This window comes from Sciurus carolinensis, chromosome 1 (assembly GCF_902686445.1).
Source record: "Sciurus carolinensis chromosome 1, mSciCar1.2, whole genome shotgun sequence".
Classification (NCBI taxonomy): Eukaryota; Metazoa; Chordata; class Mammalia; order Rodentia; family Sciuridae; genus Sciurus; species Sciurus carolinensis.
In genome coordinates this window covers 50,011,121-50,030,976 of record NC_062213.1, presented here as the reverse complement: position 1 = coordinate 50,030,976, position 19,856 = coordinate 50,011,121, and the positions used below count along the sequence as shown (strand labels likewise).

General features: G+C 33.6%; 1 protein-coding gene across 1 annotated transcript in view; it reads left to right on the top strand.

Annotated features, from left to right (window-relative positions):
• The window catches only part of Cnbd1 (cyclic nucleotide binding domain containing 1), a 484,214-nt gene that overhangs the window by 187,109 nt on the left and 277,249 nt on the right, over window positions 1–19,856 (top strand). Inside the window, exon 4 of the mRNA XM_047565748.1 lies at window positions 11,175–11,320. Within this exon, the coding sequence (XP_047421704.1) occupies window positions 11,175–11,320 (146 nt within the window). The remainder of the gene's footprint in view (window positions 1–11,174; window positions 11,321–19,856) is intronic.

Below are 19,856 nucleotides of genomic sequence, written 5' to 3'. Positions count from 1 at the left end.
GCTCTCATGATTCTTTGGGCTGTTGGAGGTTGGATGGGGCCACTTGGTTTATGGAGCTAGGTCAGTAGTACTGCCAGGGGCTGCAAGCAATACTTACTAAAGACTCCACTGGTGTTTTTTTGTTGTTGTTGTTTGTTTGTTTGTTTGTTTTGTGTGTGTGTGTGTGTGTGGAGGGGGGCTGAGAACTGAACCTAGGGTCATGCTAGGCAAGCACTCTACTACTGAGTTCCAGCTACTCTCCCAGTTCTCAACTGGTACTTCTTGAAAATGTCTGAATCTCTCTTTATTTTGTTCTGCTTTTGTTTTTTCCCCTCTATAAAAATTTCTTCTGTGAACTCTTGCCACTGCTTAAATCCCTGACCCCAGCTATGTCTCCTCAATCCAGGAGATTGTCTGGGTTTACTCCACCTTGTGCTATAGCATAGTAATTTTCTCTCTTCTGTCTACCAGAGAAATTATAGGTCTTGCCTTTATTTGTTCCTTGTTTCCAAGGCATACTGTTTTTCTTTGCTGATGTTCAATGTCTGCAAAACCATTATATTATATGCTATTTCATTTAGTTGTTTCAGACAGGCCGCTAAATCCAGTCCCTGTTAATCTTTTTTTTTTTTTTTTCCTGCAGAAGCAGGTGCCTAGAAGTATTCATTCTAATTTTTAAAAATCCTATAGTGATCTGAATTTATTAATAACTAAATACCTACTTGATATGCTTAGTTGGTATATCTCACTTCCCAAATCTAAAACTGAGTCCTTGTTTATTTTAGAGATTCTTTTTCTTCTTCTGCAGCCTTCCCTTCCTCGGTGAATTTTACCACCAGACTTAAAATTTCACAGGTCAGGAACCTTATGGTCTTGCATGGATTTCTTTTCTTTACCCAAGCACGAAAAATTCTTGCTGATCTAGGTTTTCAACTGTAATTTCAGCTCCATTCTCTGCCTTAATCCTAGTCATTACCCTCTGTCCATATCCACTTCAACTCTTTGCAAACTTGAAAGAAACAAAAACAAAGACAAACAAACAAAAAATGACAGCAAAATAAATCAAAACAAGGTTTCTTCTGTAAGAATTATATAAGCTGTCAGGAACAATAAGTAAAAGCAATCATTTGAATCTTATTTTACTCAATGAGTCAAAATACAATGATCCTATTTTAAATTCATTGAAGTTTAATTCCTATTTTGAATTTAATTTTGAATTTTGTTACCACTTTAAATTTATTTATTTAAATGAAAAATAACTCTTGTGAATTTATTATTGAAATATATTTTGTAAGCCATTTTTCACAAATGTTTTGAGTGGCTTATTCTAAAGGCATGAATATGTCAAACTTATTAAAACAGAAATAAACAAAGTTATGTAGAAACTAATCTAGCTGATCTTTTTAAACATTACATTTATCTCAAAGATTTTGGGGCATCCCAGGAGAAAAACAGAAATGCATTAATTATCATCAATTTAAAAAAATCAATACTTCAAGTGTCAGATTTTTCCTGAGAATCAAATATTGAGGTATATAATTGACAATTCTATGCAACATTTTAGTTTTTCTTTTTTACTCAGTATCTGACAGATTATAGTGCCATTTTCTTACTAATATCTAAAAAGGTCACTTTTGTATTGAATAATTAAGCTATTTATGACATTGTATTTCAATATGTGGTTGGTGTATAGATCTCTATCTGGTAGATGTGACCTATTGTGTCCTTGTTATGCATAAATTTCCCTACGAATGGTGGAAAAATCAGAGCTAATCTAGTGAAATTTAAGTTTTTACATTTCCATAGTTTATGTCCATATGAAGATAGAGTATATCCTAAAAGATATGCTGAAGAGGGATTAGTTATTTCTTATATGTCATTATTTTTCTGGCTAACATTTTTATAGTAACTGGTGTATAGTCAGAACTCAGAAACACGTATATAATGGATTATTTTGGACAGAAAAATTTTAAAGCCAGCATTACTAAAAGTCCTTCTAGTCATGATTATTTGTAATACCAGTGAAACCAGTGTTCCTTCTATGGAAGGACAAATTGCCTACCTGGTATTGAGTTATGCCTCCTTATTTTTGACCCATTAAATTAATTAAATATATTCCAAACTCGTCTTAAAAACCTGACCCACTAGGTGGAATTACTCGTTATATAATCCACTGTGATATCCTTTTGACTGATCTCAGGATATTAGTTTTACAATTACAAAAAATTTTACAAAAAATTAGTTTTTTGTAAGCAGAGTGAACTCCAATAATGTAAATCTTCTCAATGAAGCCCCTAAATGACTTTACCTGTCTTAATAACAAAGCCTAAAATTCTTGACAGTATTTGCAGTGCTCTCTAAGATTTCTCCTTCCCTACTATTTTGGTTTCAATTTATGTCCAATTTCCTCATTGCCTTCTTTGCTCCAACCAAATTGGACAGTTTTCCTTAAGCGCTTCTTGAATACATGACTCTGAATCTTTGGAATTGAAATTGCTTATACCTGAAACTCCCTTTCCTCACTGCCAGCCTATTCTTCAGTTTGTCAGTAGAAATAAATTTTCTGACTGTCCCCTCATCCAGGTCTAGGTTATATCTCTTCATTACTTTACTGTGCCTTTTACAACATCGTCATACTTTCCCCCTGAATTTTAAGTAGAGTGAGGCAAGGACCATATCTGTCTTTTTCTTTGTTGTGTGCCAACATTTAGAAAGGTACCAGAACATTTGCACTGCACAAAACTCTGCCAAATAAACGAATGAGTGAATGCTCAAACAGTAAAAGATCCTTTTTTTGACTGACTTCAACATTCTGAAATGTAGATAGAAGCTATTGCTCACCTTCGAGTCTGACATGTAGTTATTATATTCTTTTGAGCAGAAAAAAGAAAAAAAAATAGTGTGATTAAATGAAGAATAATTAAGATCCCCAAGAAAATTGCCTGTCAGTTTCTCTTACAGAGAAATCCATCGTATCAATTTTTTGTCTTGCAAGTGACTCTTTCAAATGTCTAAACACAAAAGATGTAGAAAATCTTCATTAAAAGTTAGTTCTAAACATCTTCGTATTTCAGTAATACATGATTATCTTGTATACCATTGCTGAGTGTATTCTGGAAGTTAGGTTACAGGTGAATTTTAAAGTATTTTAGAACTTATTTATATTCTTGTTTGGTGTAGCTGTCAAAACCATTTAGGTCTTATGGACTGAGTTTGTGAAAGATGTTAAAGAAGTGTTCTTTGAAGGGACACTTTGCCTGAGGTATCTTAAAATTCTTGTTTGGCATTAGAACTACAAACACATAAATTCCTTGCAACCTGTTTTATGCCCCCACCCCAGCTGTGACCCCCATTTTAAAATGTTTAGTTTGCAAAATAGTATATTATCTTCTTTAATCCTCTCCTGAAATAAAAGGAAACAGGTTACTATAGGATTCTGGTGTTTTTGGTTTTGTTTGATTCCTCTTCCATCACAAGCAAAAGCTTAACCATCCTCCCCTCAAAACAAAAGGAGACATTTAAAAATAATAACCTAGGGGGCTGGGGAGATAGCTCAGTCGGTAGAGTGCTTGCCTTAGCACTCGGCCCTGGGTTCGATCCCCAGCACCGCAAAAAAAAAAAAAAATCTATTTTTAATCATAAAAGTAAAAAGTATGTTTTAAGCCTGAAGAGTTGAAGTTGCTGTAGCTGATCTTTCAGATCATAGAATAACAGAGAAGTCAAATCATGCTGTGCCTCTGATATTTCTGCTCCACAAATGACCAAACCCAATTTCTGGAAAAGCTGATAATGTTCAGCATTTGTCATATGAATTTAGATGATCAAATAAAATCAATTATTATTCTGTTCATCCATCCTTGACTGATTAGGCAATTCAAATGAGAAGTCAGACAGAAGGTGATGTGCATATTAATGATTAATGATTCAAGAAATATTTCAAGTACACACTAGATTCCAGGAAAATAATTTTATAGTGAGTTGCTTAAAAGTAGGCAGGAAACAATGGACACCAAGAAAAAAGAGGACAACCACAGTTTTAACAATTTGAAATAATTTTATAACTGTCACAAATCCTATTTTTAAAACTATTAGGGAGGTCCAAAATAAATAAATAAATAAATTAATTAATTAATTAATAAGGGTATGTATTCTAGGTACAGTTATAACCAAATGCTATGCATGCCCACATATTCTTTCTCCAGCCAATGATCTGTTTTTTCATTTATAACATTTTTTTTTTAGTTGTAAATCTGAGACAGTCTTCCATGCCCTCTAATTTAGGTTCATAATTTTATTTCACTCTGTGTTCTTACTTCATGTTCTTTTTTTCCCTACCCTATACCACTCCAATTTTTATGTTTTTAATCCAGTATGATTACAAGTTCTATTTTCTTGTTTTTTTTTTTTTTCTTTTTTTTTTTGCTTAATAACTAGATATTAAATTAGAGGTATATTTATCCTATAGGTAATGAAGCTTTTAATCCTGTCATTTAATTTACATGGGTACCTTGAAAGGTCCTGGGAGAGGCTCTAGAAAGTATTCGCATGCTCATAAGTTTCTATAAAATTTGCAAAAGTAAGATATTTTATCTATAATCATGTGTTCTCTCTTTGCCTGACAATTGCCTTTTCATACATTTCATTTTTATGGCATCTCTCATTGGAGTGGCCTTAGGCATTTTGGGATTTAGTTTAGGGAAGGTGGAGTTAGGGAGAGATTGTACTTAGGTCTAGGGGGATATAAATTTTGGTTCTTAATTATTGCTGTATATGCTGTTGTTGCTAGTTGTGCTGGTGTAAGAATGACTATCAAGAATAGCACTACTGCATACTCTGGGCCAAATCGCATCTTAACACTGGAAACATTAACTGTGGCACACTAGCACCAGAAGCATGTGGGCAGAGGAGTGGTTAGGGTTAGAGATAGATGTATGGAGAAAGAATCAAATCAGTGTGAGAAAGCTTTCTAAATCTTATAGACCACACATGAAAGACATGTGAATAGAAACTTTCCTCCATTTAATCCTAAAAATTTATGACATTGACAAAAATTGGTTGTAATGCTAAAAGAAATATTTCTAAGTCATTAAAAATAATTTAAAAAATTCTATCAACTGAACTAAAGAAAGGAATGTTTTCTTTCAATCAAGATTATGATCATAGAGGTAAACATACAGAAGAAAGGTGATTAAAAAAAGTAAAAAATAAAAATATAAAAGCACACTATAGGTACATTGGAACTAATTAATAAAAGTATTATCATATTTTTTGAATTGGTGATGTTTGAAAATAATTCAGCTTTTAAATCTTACTAATTTGTTGTACTTTCTTCTAAATGAATATTCATATAGCAAAATTTTATTTATAAATTTTTGGCCTTTTTAATTTATTGTGTAATGGTCAGTTCCAATGAAACCTATAACATCCTCTGCTTTAAATCAGATAACCCCAGTAACTCAAAAGAAGTGAAAATCACTATTATGAAAATTTGATTTAGTGTAGTGGCTAAGTGGATGTGAACCTAGGTAATGGAGTGGGACTCCCTGGGAGAGAATCCTGTCCCACAATTTATTATCTGTGTGATTGTGGGCAAGTTAATTAACACATCCAAACCTCAGTTTTCCCATTTTCAAAGGAGGAAATTAAATTAGAAAATGTAATTATTTGTGATTCTTTATAATTCTATGATAGCACAAATAAAATAGAAGGTAGTGGATAATCAACTAATTAAAATAATAGAATATGCAAGTTGAAAGGAAACTTGGATTGCTGTAACTTCATATCAACCCTGTGGATTCTCCCCTGCTTTTTACAGGAGTATGTGGAAGTGGAGGAGAAGTCTAGTGTGGAAATGGACTTATCCTCCCTTTCCTAACTGAAATAGTCCTGCCTTTATTGCCTTTATGTATATTCTTTGTTAAGATTGGAGTTGAATAAAGTGTTCTGTGACTCTGTGTATGTGTATGTGTGTTTGACTAACACTCTGCTTGTCCAATTCTTATCTCATAAGAATCACATGATAGCATAGGTAAAAATATTGAAATCTGAAAGTAAGTTGTAATCTCTTCCTTTCCTCACCTCAATCTTATATTTAAGGAGAATATACTGTTATTTAAAAGAACAAAATACACTGACCACAACAAATTCAGTCTTCTAGGTTACAGTTTAGGTATTCAAGAAAGTAACATATCAAAAAAAATAACTGGAAGAAACATAAGCTTCTCCCAAATTCTCAAGAATACAAAAGAATTATTAAGTTTCTTACAGAACATGAAAAGGAACCTTGTGTTGGTTTCTATTACACTGGTTGTTTATTTTTGATCAATATTGAAGGAAAGTATAAACTCAAACAACAGGAGTGCTTGGGTAGCAAGCTAACTCTTGAATTTCATATGTATCACCCCAAAACCTGTTTTAATGTTTTTAATATTTTTAATTATAGTTTTTATTAGAAAAAAATTGACTTGTTTATAATTCTACTTCTAATTGTCATATGAAATAAACTTAATTTCTCTTTAATTTGTCAGATGAATGAAACAGTTTTATTCCCAAATATCTTTACTGCCAACTAAAAATTGATTGTTTCATGACAAAATATCAGACACATTTGTTCAATCTAGTGTTTACATTTACAAGTCATTGAGAAATAAAAGGAATCAGCATCTCTGAAGTTTGCTTTTATTTCTAGAGACTTTCATGCTCCTTCTAGCAACTCTCCCTGATTGAAGTCCTTTTTGCTATCAGAATTATTTCATTTTATTTGTTTTTATTTTTTTCTGTTTTTCTACAAATGAGCAGGAAGTTTTTCTTAACAGATTTTTCAAAGACCTAGTCAGATACTTCTTAAAATTAAAAGCTAGGTAGTCCCAAAATAAGTATAAATAAATGAATGGATAAAATAATGATTATAGAGAGTGCTTAGTATTTTTACTAGGCTATAGCCAATAAATTAGCATGAGGGTTTATTAGATGAAATAAAACAAATGAAAATTATTTCATGTATAATCTAGCATATCATTTTCTTGCTCTGAAGGAAAAGTAAGCCAAGTGATGAGAATAGCTGATGGGATAAATTGACACTTCAAAAGTCATTAGGTAAAGGAAACCATCTTTAAGAGGCAGTGGTTTCAGAATCAAGTCAAGGTTCATAAACTTGAATGTCTGGAGTGAATATTTTAATTCTGGTATTTTTCCATAATAAAAACAGATCACTAAGGATAACTTATAATCTTGCCCACAGTAAAAATATTTCTGATGCATGTGATTATGTAACTATATACCTAATACTATCACAATATCACCAAAATGTATCTCATGTTCATAGATTAAAAAACGTAATATTATTAAGAGATATTCAGCTGTGTTTGATAAAAGTCCAGCATTTAAAATATACATGTATGTACCATTTTGAAAATGAAATAAGGATAAAAATTTGATTAGGCAGATATGAACCAAGAGAAGTTAGAATAAACAAACCTAAGAACTCACAAAATAGAATTCAGGAAAAAAATATCAGAAGGAATGCAAATAAACTAACAAAATTCTAAGGAATAATAGATAAGCTCATAAACTAACAAAATTCTAAGGAATAATAGATAAGCTCATAATGAGAGCTGGAGTATTAACACACACATACATCCATATATATATATATATATATATATACACACATACATCCATATATATATATATATATATATATATATATATATATATCAAATAGACCATCAAGACAGCTACAGAAGATCAGAACAATAAAGAGTAATAATTTTCAGCATAGCAAGGGGTTAAGAACCTTCCCAGGTGTTAAGGAGATCTGGGGAGAGAATGATCAAAGCAGTTTGCAGACTAGTTGATTAAATCAACAAGTTCAAATGGAAGTAAACAGTGTAAGCAATGGTTTAAAACTGTTGAAAGCACCCACCATAGTCCCCATATCCAGTTTCCCCCCCACAGAAGGGTGCACCAGTCAAGGGGCAGGGGCATCAGCACAAACATGGAGACGGTCTCACTATTGCGGGACCCTGAACAAAAGGCTCCTGCATTTTTATGAACCTGAAGGCTAGAAGTAGGGAAGAATGGAGTTCTGAGTCATAATGGAGGAAAGTATCTTTAAGATTTTCCAAAAAGGAGACTTCCAAACAGGAGTTCCTGGACCAGGATTGCAGACATGAATAAGACCATAACTGGCCAGGAAACCTGTGTACCTAGTCTAATGCAGGGGAGGCATTTACCCCCATCCGTCGTGCCAGTAAAGCCTTTATAATTGCCTGTGGTTGTACCTAAAAAAACTTACACAGTCATTGGTCATGTGCCAGAATTCTCAAACATGTAATCCAGAACCAAACTGTTTTGAACTTCCTTACAGCTATCCCTTAGTTCTGCCACTGACTAGCCATGAGCTTGTGAACAAGTTTTTTAAAAACTCTGCATTAATTTTTCTGTTTGTTAAATGAAACTAGGTTTGTTATAAGACAGCATATGTATATATTTTATCTATACACAGAATATGACAGATAGGAAGTACTGGAAATATGCTAGAACTTTCTATGAACAGTTGTACAATTTCTTGTACAAACATAAATACATATCTATCTCCCTGTTTTGCATGAAGTACATGCATATTTCACTTATTTTCGATGTATATGTATTTATATATGTACACACATTCACACATGATTTATGTGCCTAACAGATAAACACACACCTTCTTTTAATACTAAAATGTTGTATTTAAAAATTCAACCAGCTAATTAAGCTATGCCTTACTTCTGTGTCTGTTTATTTTCTAATGGCTAGAACTCAGACACATGGCCAGAGAGATGCTTGGAAATGTATCCTAGTCAAGTGCCTAGAGATAAGAGGAATCAACTTTTGGACAACTAGCATTTCTGCTGCAATTTGCCTATTTTTGCTTACTGACCAACTGTGCCTACCCTTTTCCCAGTACAGGTATTCACTTTCTCATAAAAAGACAAAACTGAAAGTTTTATCCATTATTGAATCTGAAAGTTTAGGATCTTGGAGGATAATTCCCTCCTCTCCGTCAAGAATGAATATGGCTATTTCTGGTTCACTAGCCTAAAACCCAGAGATCCAGTTATACGTTGCTTTCCTCTCAGACAATGCAGGATGGTGAACCAAGGACATGCTGTCTTTAAAAACTTACATTAAGAAAAAGGAGGAAATGGAAACACATTGAAGTCATTGATACCTAGCAACAATGTTGTTTTGCTGGACTGATTTGTAAAAACCTCTGCCTTAAGAGTGTTAGAAGTTTTTAGAATTATATCCTGGATCTGCTTTATTGGGAAGAACACCTCTTGGCTCTTCTCTCTGGGAGGTTTTCTCCTGTCTCTTATCCCAGTGGGCAATTCTAATAAGAACATTGGAGAATACGTTCCCTTTGAAGGGTGGGAAGTGTTGCACAATTCCTTTTGAGTCTGAAAGTTCAATCAGTTAAAACTTTATTAGGCCATATAATATTGGATTCATTAGTGGTGTAAATCCTCCCAAAACAGCAGACTTCTGATCTATTTGCCTCCGGTATCTTCTGCATGCCAGTAACCAAAGCCAAGGTTATGTTCCAGACATTGTTTTAAAGTCTTTATTCCTCTGCTTACTCTCCCTGTGCCTGTCTTTCTGTTAATGGAGGCTTCCTTAAGTTGTTCTGAAATGGCAGACTTGTTCAGGAAGGCAAAGTCTTCTCATCAGATCTTTGCCATAGGATTAAGCACCTTTACATGATCCAGAAGAATTAATAGACTCTTGGTAGTCAAGTCTTTTTTTTTTTTTTTTAATTCTTTCTTGCTACATGGGATCGAGAAACACTTGGCTTTTATAACCAGACTCCATTTCTGGATCCTCTCTGTTCCCTTTCATTTCTGGTTGAAAACTGATCAGCTTTACTCTGTTAATAATACTGCTGCAAATAAGCAACATGAAGCAATCTAAACATAATAACTTTGTCTTTTGCAACTATTTTCTGTAAGTAGCAAGTTTCCTAGGTTCTTTGTTTTGCCTTCCAAATTATTACAATGACTAATAAATGCTTTGCCACTAAATGTGTGTGTGTGTGTGTGTGTGTGTGTGTGTGTGTGTGTGTCTTTGTGTGTGTGTGTGTGTATCTCCATCTTTTTAGCCTGTGATATTATTTTCTGGCCACCTCCTGTTTGGCAGCTAAGTCAATGACATATTTTAGGTTTTGATTAAGACTCTAAGTCATTTCTGATACTAATTCATTATTATTGTAACCAAAGTGCACATTTTTAAATGATGTGAAGTAGAGAACTAGTTTTCTCAAGTCTATTTCTCAAAGCTGTCTACTAAACTCATTTTTCTTTTGAACTTCCTTTTTCTACAACTTACAACAAAAAAACCAATTCCTATCATTATACAAAAACTCATATATGAACACAGAATCCAGATAGGCTAACAGGACATGATGTCTCTACTGGAATTGGTACTGGCAACACTATATGTGTGATGTGGGCACTGTGAATTGCTTTTCTGCTGCTAAACTCAGTTTTCACACTAGATTTGGGAATTTTGCTTGAAAAATGCTGGGCATTTAGTTATCTATGACAACAAAGTTTCTCACTTGAGAACTTATATTAACATGAATTTTGTATCCTGATTATAATATCACATTTTAAAATAGTGAATTTAATGATTAGAAGTAAATAAGTATCATCCATTCTGATAACAGTACATTTTATTTAAATTACATATGCATTTTTTCACTTAAAATTTATATCCTTAAGTATTAATTATAGCTATCCTTGATCTAACTTTAATTGTACTTAAGTACTATTAAGGATCAAGAGCAAACAGTAGGAATAACAATCTTTTTCAGTTTGATATCTGAAAAAGGTCTTTATAATTATAATTACTATTAAAAAGGATACAATCTTATAATTGAAGTATTGAGCTTTCTATTTAAAAATATAAATGCATTTGTAAATTTTTAAAATTCAAATTATCATGGAGGTACATCTTACTGCTGGAAAGGAAGCAAACTTCCAAAGTGGAATAGTAATCCCAAGTGGAACATCATCACATTTCTCCCTCACTCTTAAATAAAGAGAAAATATGAAACAGGAAATGTAAAATTCAAAGATGTGTTGGTTTGTCTCTTTGCATCCATCCCACAGTGTCTGAAATTTGTAATCTTCTTTTCTTTCTTTCTTTTTAAGACCCGTTGAAAGAACAACACATGAACACAACATTGTGTGGAAGATGCTGAAGACAATTCCAGATCTAACCGCTCAGCTAAGTGATAAGCATCTGAGGATACTTAGTAAAAATGTCATCTCTGAAACCTGGATCAAAGGCAGCACAGGTAATAGACCAAAACATGGAGCAGTGTCTGACAGGATGAAATGCACATACTGTGCTGACTTCTCTATCACCACAATGCCCACAATGTCATGCCACACATTAAAATGTACTATTCGTTTGTATTCCATTTGTAAGATGATAAGTAGCAAAATGAATAACATCTCACATTTTAGTCTGAAAGGTTTAAGGTACACACTATTGTACCTCAGTGTTGAGCACACATCCAAATTATACCCTGTACTCATGAGACACATCTTGCTGGGCACAGACCCCAGAATTTGTGTTCAGTAGGTTTGGGGTGGGACCTAAATTACATTTCCAGTAATCTTTCAAGTAATTATTATTCAATTATTACCAAGTGATTAGAAGTCTGAGGCCACATTTCAGAACCACATACTACTCTACATATTTTGTAACAGTCTAGCATTGTTTTCATCGTTTTAACAGTAAATAGTGTGATTATTTGCCTATTCCAGATGTTGATCTAGATATTAGGAAAAAACTTTCTGGACAGATTTTAGTTTTCCAATTTATTCTTTATTATGTTTATCAGGGATATAGAAGATATATTAATAGAAGTGCACATACTTGAATCTTTTAGAGAAAGGCATATAATTTGTATATTGTGAGAAAGGCATCCATTTTTAAGTCTCACAGAAACAAAGATAGATATTATTGTTCTTATTTTAAATAGAACAGCTATGATTGAGTTTCAAATACACTTCAGCCTAATGCTTACTTGGTTCTTTGTGCATTATGTCACCGTTTGTTTAAAGTGGTTCATCAGAATCATGACATTTAAAACCTGACTGGCATATTGGAGAAAATGTGTCAATTGAAAAGATTTACATATTTTGATAGTTTTTCCCCAATGATTTTCTCCCATAATTAGTTCCATTTAATCAGAGTCAAGCAGTGAAAAATAAATCCAGAGTTTTGCAGAGATTAAAATGATTTCAAGGGAAAAAAAGAACAACTATTCAATATTGCTTTGCCATTACCTTGAGAATAATAGCAAAAAATTATTTGTTTTATAAGCCCATACTTTTACCATTATAAATTATATTGATAATGGTAAAAGATGGGAGCAATCTAAATACCCTTCAATGGAAGAATACATTGTGCTTTATCTATTCTATGGAATTCTAGACAGTGGTTAAAAAGAATGAATATTCATAAATATAAATGCTAACTATAGTAAATAAAAATAGACAATTAAGGAATTACATAAATATTTATAAAAATGTGTAAATGTACAGGTATCTTTTTGAATACATAAGAATGGGTCCAGAAAGACATATTCTAAAAAATATATGTATTTTAAGATGTTATCTTAATGGAGGTCAGTAAATTGAGGGGATTTATGATTTGGGTGTGGTTTGAGTATCTCCAACGGTCCATTGTGATCAAAGTCTTGGCACCCAGATGGCATTGTCGGGAGATAGTGGAAACTTTGGGAGAGGAGTCTGGTGAAGAAGGTCTTTAGGTCACTGGGAACATGATTATCTGATGTTAGATTTTGAATCTATAAAGTGAGCTAAATAAACCTTTTTCTGTATAAAGTCAGTTGTCTCAGGTATTTTGTTGTAGTAATGGAAGCTAATTCAAGGGTAATAAAGGTAATAATTAACTCTTTCTTCTACATATGTGTGTGTTTTATTTTTTCCACAATGAATAAGGATTCATGTGTTAGTATATGCAATTACATATGTTTTTTAAGAAAGTTCTAAAATTATAATTAGAAGCAACATTTTATTCTGATAGCACCTTAATAACGCAATTTATTGACTATTAATGTACAAAATTTCAATAACAAAATATTAAATTTAACTTGATTATTTATACTAAAGAAAGCGGTTGAACTTGTATTTCAGAAGGGCATACTTTTGACACTTTTTAATAAATTTAGAAGTGTCTTTGTTTATACAGACTTGTGTCAAAATCCTTCTCATGGGTTTTTAAGATATCTAGTTCTGACAGCTCGGATGTTTCACTATCAAAGCGTCAATTCATTAAATATTTGACCTTTGTAGATCTCTTTGTTCATCTAGCTTAAAAAACAAGCCCAACTAGATGTCTGTCTCTCTTCTTTTTCTCTATTCAAGTATGCATGCCCTCCCTCTGCTGTTATTTAGAGAATTCCCTCATGTGGCCCCTCATCCCCAGGATGCTGACTTTCAATCTGTTCAGAGGCTTTCCTCTCTCTAGTGCAGCCCCACACAGCTGTCTGCACCTTCTGGTCTCTTTTCTGGCCACTAGTTCTTTAGAGCTGTATTATTTAAGGAAACTTCTTAAACTTATCATTATTCCCTCAGCTTCTTACACATTCAGTTTCTACATACAATAAAATGTTAAAAAGGAAATGTACTATGGTTTTTCAGTAGTGAATAAAATCGCATGTCTCTAAGTGATCATGCTACTGAAACATACTATTTTATTATCATATTATTTATATATTATAAGAGTAGTATACCTAAAAACTACTTATATTACTATGTCAAAATTACTGCATATATATTACATATATTCATCTCTTTCTACGTGTAAATATATAGAGAGAGACATAATTAACTGAAGTCAAGCAATGTCAAGAATTGTCCATTGTGTTAGCTATTGTATAGGCTAGGAAATGACATTTTTAAGATTGACAATCTCCTGAAAAGTAGAAAATTAACTTGCTTGAGATCCTCATTTAGTAGTTAGCCTGGAACTGGATTCCAAATCAAAATCTCTTTATTATTTACCTTTATGTTAGTATTGAAACACATTCCTATAAAATGATCGATATGTTTTCTCTTTTCTTTCAATAACATCTTTACTATTTTCTGTACTTGAAGCTCACTAAGCCTTACAATATTATTTATTCTCTATTTCTTTAATTCAATTTCATTTTTTTCTGATTTTCATGAAGTTATATCTCCAACTTCATTTGAATAAAATTTTTATTTAATTCTAACATTGAAAATGTTTTTATATTGCTAAATGCTGAACATATCCTTCACTTGTATAGTCTTTATTTTCTGTTATGATTTAAATTTCACATAGTATATAAAATATCGTAGCTAAATCTCATAAAAAATAATGTAGTGTACATCTTTTCCATATATACATTAACCATAATGCAAATAGTGTATCCTCATGATAGAAATAACAAAATCTTTAGTCTTACCATAAAGACCATGACTTCTCTAAAGGCATACAAAGACTTGAAGAATGTGGAGGGATCTAACGTGGAGTCATGCTTTCATGGAAGCCGAAGCACCATGGTGTGAAGGCTTATGTCCACCCTCCCACCCCATGAACTTGGTGTGTTGAAATCTCCACTCACAAGGTGATAGTTTTAAGAGGTGTAATGATGTCACTTAATACATGCACACTAAAAGTGTGAACTCATAGGCTGACAGAGTACAACCAGGATGACCAGAGGCTTGGGCGGCAGGGGTTGGGAAATGGGGAGTTGTTAGTTAAATAGCATCAAATTTCAGATACACAGGATGAATAAGTTTTGAGATCTATTGACAGTAATCAATACAATCCATATTATATTTTAAAATACCTTAAGAAAAAATTCCAGATGTGTCACTATAAAAGAATGTTAAGTAGGCAAGCTCATGGTAAGTTAAGAGCTTTATTTATGTATTATTAAAGTTTTGTTTGTTCTTTTTAGATAAACACATAACAGTAGGGGTCTTTCACATCTCCTATATGGGCAAAGGAAAGGGATCCTGTCTGAGGGGTGGGCTGGCTGTGAAATAAGAGCTTTGAAATTTATTTATCAGAAATAAAGACAGAAGGCAAAGTTATCTTAAGAGCAGGGGCATGACGGAATGAGCCCTCAAGAAGGGTCTGGGTCTAACAACGGAAGGAGACTACGCTTGCTGTATTTATAGAGGTACACATGGAATGGGAATGGTAGGAACTGCTTTGAGAAAAACAAGCCTGGGGATGGAGGTAAGCAAGCCATTTGGCTCTAGCAGGTCACTCCCTCATCAGATGCTTGTATTTGAACTTGAGCGGTGCGTTAATGCAGGATAACCATGTGACTCAGGAGTTCTAGAATGGTCCTTATCAAGCTGTGAGTTCCTCAGGCCAGATTTCCTGATTAATGACTTAACTATGCCATTATATTCTCCTATGAGTCATCGTGGATGGTTTCCCACAGTAGACTGTATTTTGACATATTTCACATACTTGGAATAAAACTAATTCTAAGAACGATGCCATTCTTTTTTTTTTATTGTAAACAAATGGGATACATGTTGTTTCTCTGTTTCTACATGGAGCAAGGCATACCATTTGTGTAATCATAAATTTACATAGGGTAATGTTGTTTGATTCATTCTGTTATTTTTTCCCTTCCCCCCACCCCTCCCACCCCTCTTATCCCTCTATACAGTCCTTCCTTCCTCCATTCTTGCCCCCGTCCCTAACCCTAACCCTAACCCTAACACTAACACTAACCCCTCTCCCCCCCCCCCCGTTATGCCTTATGTATCATCTTCCAGTTATCAGCGAGATCATTCGTCCTTTAGTTTTTTGAGATTGGCTTATCACACTTAGCATGATATTCTCCAATTTCATCCATTTGCCTGCAAATGCCATAATTTTATCATTCTTTATGGCTGAGTAATATTCCATTGTATATATATACCACAGTTTCTTTATCCATTCATCAATTGAAGGACATCTAGGTTGGTTCCATAATCTGGCTATTGTGAATTGAGCAGCTATGAACATTGATGTGGCTGTATCTCTGTAGTATGCTGATTTTAAGTCCTTTGGGTATAGACCAAGGAGTGGGATAGCTGGGTCAAATGGTGATTCCATTCCAAGTTTTCTAAGGAATCTCCATACTGCTTTCCAGAGCTTCTGCACTAATTTGTAGCCCCACCAGCAATGTATGAGTGTACCTCTTTCCCCTACATCCTCGCCAACACCTATTGTTGCTAGTATTCTTGATAATCGCCATTCTAATTGGGGTGAGATGGAATCTTAGGGTAGTTTTGATTTGCATTTCTCTTATAACTAGAGATGTTGAACATTTTTTCATGTCTGTTGGTTGCTTGTGAATCTTCTTCAGTGAAGTGTCTGTTCATTTCCTTAGCCCATTTGTTGATTGGGTTATTTGTATTCTTGGTGTAGAGTTTTTTGAGTTCTTTATATATTCTGGAAATTAGTGCTCTATCTGAAGTATGAGTGGCAAAGATTTTCTCCCACTCTGTAGGCTCTCTCTTCACATCACTGATAGTTTCCTTTGCTGAGAGAAAGCTTTTTAGTTTGAATCTATCCCAGTGGTTGATTCTTGCTTTCATTTCTTGTGCTATGGGAGTCCTGTTGAGGAAGTCTGATCCTAAGTTGACATGTTGAAGATTTGGACCTACTTTTTCTTCTATAAGATGCAGGGTCTCTGGTCTGATTCTGAGGTCCTTGATCCATTTTGAGTTGATTTTTGTGCAGGGTGAGAGATAGGGGTTTAGTTTCATTCTGTTGCATATGGATTCCCAGTTTTCCCAGCACCATTTGTTGAAGAGGTTATCTTTTCTCCATTGCATTTTTTTTGGCACCTTTGTCTAGTATGAGAAGATTGTATTTATTTGGGTTTGTGTCCATGTCCTCTATTCTGTACCATTGATCTACCTGTCTATTTTGGTACCAATACCATGCCATTTTTGTTACTATTGCTTTGTAGTAGAGTTGAAGACCTGGTATTGTGATAACCCCTGCTTCGCTCTTTCTGCTAAGGATTGCTTTAGTTATTCTGGGTTTCTTATTCTTCCAGATGAATTTCATAATTGCTTGTTCTATTTCTGTGAGGTACATCATTGGGATTTTAATTGGAATTGCATTGAATCTGTATAACACTTTTGGTAGTATGGCATTTTGACAATAATAATTCTGCCTATCCAAGAACATGGGAGATTTCCATCTTCTAAGGTTTTCTTTAATTTCTTTCATTATTGTTCTGTAGTTCTCATTGTAGAGGTCTTTCACCTCTTTTGTGAGATTGATTCCCAAGTATTTTATCTTTTTTTTTGAGGCTATTGTGAATGAGGTAGTTTTCCTAACTTCTCTTTTTGAAGATTCATCACATATGTATAAAAATGCATTGGATTTATGAGCATGATCTTGTAACCTGCTACTTTATCGAATTCACTTATGCATTCTGAAAGTTTCTGATAGAATTTCCTGGTTCCTCTAAACATATAATCATGTCATCAGCAAATGGGGATAGTTTGAGTTCTTCTTTTCCTATTTGTATTCCTTTAATTTCTTTGGTTTGTCTAATTTCTCTGGCTAGAGTTTGGAGGACGATGTTGAATAGAAGTGGTGAAAGAGGGCATCCCTGTCTTGTTCCAGTTTTTAGGGGGAATGCTTTCAGTTTTTCACCATTTAGAATGATATTGGCCATGGGTTTAGCATAGATGGCCTTTACAATGTTAAGGAATGTTCCCACTATCCCTATATTTTCTAGTGTTTTGAGCATGAAGAGATGCTGTATTTTATCGAATGCTTTTTCTGCATCTATTGAAATAATCATGTGATTCTTAACTTTAAGTCTGTTGATATGGTGAATGACACTTATTGATTTCTGGATGTTGAACCAACCTTGCATCCCTGGGATAAAACCCACTTGATTGTGGTGCACTATCCTTTAAATATATTTTTGTATGCGATTTGCTAAAATTTTATTGAGAATTTTTGCATCGATATTCATTAAGGATATTGGTCTGAAATTTTCTTTCCTCGATGTGTCTCTGTCTGGTTTAGGTATCAGGGTGATATTGGCTTCATAGAATGAGTTTGGGAGGGTTTCCCTCCTCTTCTATTTCATGGAATACTTTGAGGAGTATTGGACTGAGCTCTTCTTTAAAGGTTTTGTAGAACTCAGCTGAGAACCCATCAGGTCCTGGACTTTTCTTTGTTGGTAGGCTTTTGATGACTTCTTCTATTTCATTACTTGAAATTGATCCATTTAAATTGTGTATGTCCCCCTGGTGCAGTTTAGGTAATTCATATGTCTATAGAAACTTGTTGACGTCTTTGAGGTTTTCTGTTTTGTTGGAGTATAGATTTTCAAAATAGCTTCTAATTATGTTTTGTATTTCACTCGTGTCTGTAGTAATATTCCCTTGTTCATTCTGAATTTTAGTAATTTGTGTTTTCTCTCTCTTTCTCTTTGTTAGTGTGGCTAAGGGTTTATCAATTTTGTTTATTTTTTCAAAGAACCAACTCTTTATTTTGTTAATCTTTTCGATTGTTTCTTTTGTTTCAATTTCGTTGATTTCGGCTCTGATTTTAACTATTTCCTGTCTTCTACTACTTTTGGTGTTGGTCTGCTCTTCTTTTTCTAGGGCTTTGAGCTGTAGTGTTAAGTCATTTATTTGTTGATTTTTACTTATTTTGTTGAATGCGCCCCATGAAATAAATCTTCCTCTAAGTACTGCTTTCATAGTGTCCCAGAGATTTTGATATGATGTGTCTTTACTCTTGTTTACTTCTAAGAATTTTTTTATTTCCCTCCTGATGTTTTCTGTTATCCATTCATCATATAGTAGCGTATTATTTAATCTCCAGGTATTGGAGAAGTTTCTGTTTTTTATTCTGTCATTTATTTCTAACTTCAATCCATTATGATCTAATAGAATACAAGGTAGTATCTCTATCTTCTTGTATTTGCTAACAGTAGCTTTGTGGCATAAAACATGGTCTATTTTAGAGAAGGATCCATGTGCTGCTGAGAAGAAAGTGTATTCGTTCTTTATTGGATGGTATATTCTATATATGTCCATTAAGTCTAAATTGTTGATTGTGTTTTTGAGATCTATGGTTTCTTTGTTCAATTTTTGTTTGGAGGATCTGTCCAGTGGAGAGAGAGGTGTGTTAAAATCGCCTAGTATTATTGTGTTGTGGTCTATTTGATTTCTGGAATTGAGAAGGATTTGTTTGACGTACATGGATGAGCCACTGTTTGGGACATAGATATTTATGATTGTTATGTCTTGCTGATTTATGCTTCCCTTAAGCAGCATGTAATGTCCTTCTTTATCCCTTCTGACCAGTTTTGGCTTGAAGTCCACATTATCTGAAATGAGGATGGATATACTGGCTTTTTTGCTGTGTCCATGTGCATGGTATGTTTTTCCCCATCCTTTCACCTTTAGTCTGTGGGAATCTCTATGAGATGAGTCTCTTGCAGGCAGCATATTGTTGGATTTTTCTTTTTAATCCAGTATGTCAGTCTATGTCTTTTGATTGATGAGTTCAGGCCATTAATTTTCAGGGTTATTATTGTGATATGATTTGTATTCCCAATCATTTGACTCATTTTTGTTTTTTGACATGATTTGGTTTCTCCTTTATTTGGCTATTCCTTTATGCTAGTTCCTCCTGTTGCTGATTTGCATCGTTGTTTTTTCATCTCTTCCTCATGGAATATTTTGCTGAGAATGTTCTGTAATGCCGGCTTTCTTTTTGTAAATTCTTTTAGCTTTTGTTTATCATGGAAGGATTTTATTTTGTTGTCCAATCTGAAAGTA